This window comes from Halictus rubicundus, chromosome 4, assembly GCF_050948215.1.
Source record: "Halictus rubicundus isolate RS-2024b chromosome 4, iyHalRubi1_principal, whole genome shotgun sequence".
NCBI classification, from domain to species: Eukaryota; Metazoa; Arthropoda; class Insecta; order Hymenoptera; family Halictidae; genus Halictus; species Halictus rubicundus.
The window spans coordinates 69629-73756 of record NC_135152.1 but is presented as its reverse complement, the minus strand read 5'-3'; the positions used below and the strand labels follow the sequence as shown (position 1 = coordinate 73756).

Here is a 4128-nt window from a genome sequence, read left to right as displayed (position 1 = left end):
AGCACGATCAGCGCCTGCGGATGGTGCTACAGCGGATGGAGGAAAGGGGTTGGAGACTTCATCAGGAGAAGTGCAGCTTCGGCCTAAAAGAAATTAAATACCTGGGTCTCATCATAAATGCAAAAGGCATGTCAGCTGATCCAAAGTCAACCAGGGCAATCGCAAACATGCCAAACCCATCGAACGTCTCGGAAATGCAGAGCCTCCTTGGTATGGTAAACCATTACGGAAAGTTCATCCCTCATCTGCATCAAATTAAACAACCACTGGAGAAGCTGACGCGAAAGAACTGCCCATGGGAATGGCGTCGGAAACACGATACAGCAATGCAGCAAATAAAACAGGTAATGCTCAGCCCTCTTCTATTGGAGCATTAGGACCCCTCAAAGACACTTGTAGTTGCACCGACGCGTGTTCCACAGGCATTGGTGCGGTGTGGCTTCGACATCCAGCAGCCACGTTGATTGGATGGTGATTTTGGCTCGAACGATGACCGGGGTCAGGGGGTCGAACAGCTAGGCCGACTGGGAGACTACGCCCCGCTTCGTTGGAGGTTGGACTGCAGCGTCTGAGATGGCGAACCGGAAGCTGTCATCGTGAGGTGCCCATTGAAGACCGAGCGGAGAATGCGTGTCGTCTGTCTATGTCGGGATGACGCGGCACAGGTCAGCGACATTTGATGCCCACTTCTGCAAGGGGAAGCCGCCCGCCTTGCACACCTGGTGAAGTTGTATGGCTGCTTCCTCCAGCGCCGGAATGCTGTTAGCCCCTGTCAAGATGTTGTCCACGTAGGCCTCTTGTTTGATGGCTCGTGCATCGATGGGGTACCGGCTGCCCTCGTCAGCCGCCAGTTGGTGTAACGTCCGGACTGCCAGGTAAGGTGCACACGACATACCGTAAGTGACCGTGTTGAGCCTATACTCACTCATTCGCTGTGTCTCCTTCTCCCTCCATAGGATTCGTTGGAAGTCGCGATCCTCCGGCTGTACCAGTATCTGCTGGTACATTTTGGTGACGTCGGCTGTCACCACAAACTGGTGTTTGCGCCAGCGCAGCAGGACATCGGCAAGGAGTGGTAGCAGGTTCGGACCCACATGAAGACGGTCGTTGAGCGATGGCTGCGAGGGCTCAGACCACGACCCATTGAATACCACTCTCAACTTCGTCGTGGAGCTGCTCGGTTTCAAGACCCCATGGTGCGGCAGATAGTGAGCCTGGTTCCCCGTTGGCGGTTCCTTTGCCAGGGACATATGGCCGAGCTCCTCGTACTGCTTGACGAAGTCGCAGTAGAGTGTATGGAAGTCCTCGTCCCTCTTGAACCGCTACTCCATGCGTTTGAGGGATTGCTAGGCCGCTGATCTGGACTCTGTAGTGATCGCGCCTTGTTTCCGGAACGGGAGCCTCACTTGATACCGCTCGTCGGGTGTGCGAGAGTGTGTTGCGACGAAGTGGTTCTCGCATTGCTGCTCCTCCACTGTCCACGGTGAGGCAGCGTCGGGAAGATCCTCCTGCTCCCAGAATCTCCGCACCGGTGAACTCAGGGAATCACCGACGGTGGCTTGATGCATCTGGGCGTCCAGGGAACTGGATGCTGAGCCCGCCACTCCGGTGATGATCCAGCCAAACATGGTGAGTTGACCTACCGGCTCGTTCGTTCATTTTTTTATTATATTTCGCGGGAGAAGGCCGTTTCTCTCTCGCTCTCGCGGTTTCATGTCGCGAGAACGCTGCATTTTGGCGAGACGACGTCTTTTCTCATAGAACCGTATACTTTTGCCAGTTGCGATCGCGCCAACGGTTGTTTCATTATCACGTTTACACCTCGTATTCGCGAAATATGAATTCTCTTGGGCGAGTTGCCTTGCAGTTTTTCATTATCGCGTCTACATCTCGTATTCATTATCACGTCAAAGGTTTTTTATTCCACATCCTTCGATAAATTTTATCGCTCGAGACGCCTTTAAATAGGAGGCGATTCGCCGCTACGCGCATTTCTGAATACGGGACGTAGACGCGAAATAGGAGTTGTCTCGGGCGAGTTGACATGCAGTTTGCGAAGGTACCCTCCTTACAAGCTTTTGCCTTGACAAAGTTATTCGAGCGTGATATTCGAAATTACTCCGAGGTGTATCAACGGATTTTCGATCGATATTTTCGCCTTCTTTCGTGCGAGATTTATTGCGTTTTTCGCGAAAAACTCCACCCGCCGTTGTTCCGTACGTAACGGTTTTCGCGTATAAACCGTTGGACTTGTTGCGCAAAGTGAGGAACGAGTATATAAATATTTTACAAGTGTTTGTTTTCTTAAAACCTGAACAGAAACTGGCGATATACTTGGACAACGTAGTGCTTCGATATCGTAGAACCGATTACGTTTACGTGGGAACGCTAGAATCGGAACGTAGTTGCGTGCCTCTTATTGCGTTAACTCGTCCTTTCTTACCGATCAAAAAACGTCAATTATTTTTAACGGGCGACGAGGACAGGAACATCGACTACTACTACTACTACGGTAACAACAACGACGAGGAAAAATGGTAGTTTTATCGTTAAAAAACTTGGCTTGGGTTCACGTTTTAAATTTGTATTTGAACGGTAGTTTCTCCGACGACGAGCATCAGAAAACGTTGATACAACGTTTAATGCGAATCGACACGACGAGTCGCATATGTTTTTTCTACACGAAAAGATTCAGCCAAGTCGTGGCGCGCTGGACTGCGATCGATTCACCGTCAGCGATATTGGATATCCTCGAAACGGACGAACAACGCATCGTGGTGCCGGTTGGATGCGAAGTATAATCATATTTCTGAGAACTGGAAATTTAGCGGATGAGGTAAAATTAAAGCTTGAAAAATTGTTTCGTTAGAACAAAAATGGAGGGGAACAAGATGATTCGGATTTAAAAAAATACATTAAAGTGCCTGACATGCATGTCGATGGCTATTAAGGGGGCCGGCAGGCATTTGGCCTTGACTGTCACGCCAATTCTCGAACGGTCCTCGAACGGTCAGTAGGGAAAACTCATTGTGGAATGGTTAAAATTTTTTTTGTGGAACTACGTCGCGTCTACGAGATATCGGTAAAAAAGAATATATGCAATGCCGACTTGAGTAGTAGCAGAAGAGAGAAACGAAAATTGAGAGAGAAAGCTTGCGACTAGACATGGTTGCCACATATCACCGTTCGCCTCACTGTTGCCATGTCGTCAAACCCGTAAATGTACAAGCGTTTCGTGAAACTGATTCCTGCCTCATGAGCCCAATTCAGCCGACCAACACATGCTAACACATACATTGCCACGGGCGCGTAGATATACGCGGGACTTGTTGTCACATTACCTCTGCAGTTTTTCGCTAATATCTCTGAAATGAAACTCGAATGGCGGTCAGTGTATGCAAAAGCTAAGGAAATCATTTGATTTATATTAAATTGAATCAGTTTATTCTTAACATTATAATAATTTTATACATATTACCAGGACTTCTTGAAAATGAGCCGGAATTTACTTCCTGTCAGAAAGAAAATTATATTCAAATCTCAGTTAAATGAAATTTAAAGCAACTCTTTTTATGCCACGAAGCGCATAAATGTAATAATATATTTATATTATTATATATATGTATATATATATATATATATATATATATATATATATGTGTCTCATATTACGATATTATAAATTGTATATATATATAAATGTATATATCTTCTATGTCATGCCGTATTTGTTCTAGACTTCAAAAATTGGTGTGGCGCGACGGTAGCGTGCCAAGCTTTCACCCCGACGACCAGGGTTCAAATCCTGCCTACTAACGCATTTTTTAAAAATTTTAGTATGTTTTATCATTATGTATTTATATTTTCAATCGATTAACACGCATAAAATTGCATTCTGAATTATAAATAGCATGTATTTATTTACTAACAACAAGATTATTTACTATTATTATATATTATTATTTATATAATAATTATATATTAAATTTTATAAATTTCCTGTGATTTTCCGGATTTCGAACAAGTTACTATTACGTTTGTGTGATGTGACATAAGTTTATCTACCTTTTCTTGAACAAATGCGGTCTTTTCTCCCTTATATGATATTATCCTTTCGAACGTTGACTG

The 4128-nt window shown here is 45.3% G+C and overlaps 1 protein-coding gene across 1 annotated transcript; it reads right to left on the bottom strand.

Annotated features, from left to right (window-relative positions):
- Positions 1 to 515: 515 nt before the first annotated feature.
- On the bottom strand, positions 516 to 1628 carry LOC143353821 (uncharacterized). Its single transcript, XM_076787428.1, has 3 exons — positions 1407 to 1628; positions 720 to 1322; positions 516 to 641 (listed from the first exon to the last, which is right to left on the bottom strand). Exons 1-3 carry the CDS (start codon positions 1626 to 1628, stop codon positions 516 to 518), a joined length of 951 nt encoding a protein of 316 aa, XP_076643543.1.
- Between the last annotated feature and the right edge of the window lie 2500 nt (positions 1629 to 4128).

Excerpts from the sequence above, each read along its gene's own strand:
- LOC143353821 (XM_076787428.1), bottom strand. The coding sequence starts at position 1,628 with ATGTTTGGCTGGATCATCACCGGAGTGGCGGGCTCAGCATCCAGTTCC. Across the intron at positions 1,323-1,406 it reads CACCCGACGAGCGGTATCAA|CGGTTCAAGAGGGACGAGGA; the intron begins GTGAGGCTCCCG and ends CGCATGGAGTAG. Across the intron at positions 642-719 it reads CAGCCATACAACTTCACCAG|ACAGACGACACGCATTCTCC; the intron begins GTGTGCAAGGCG and ends ATCCCGACATAG.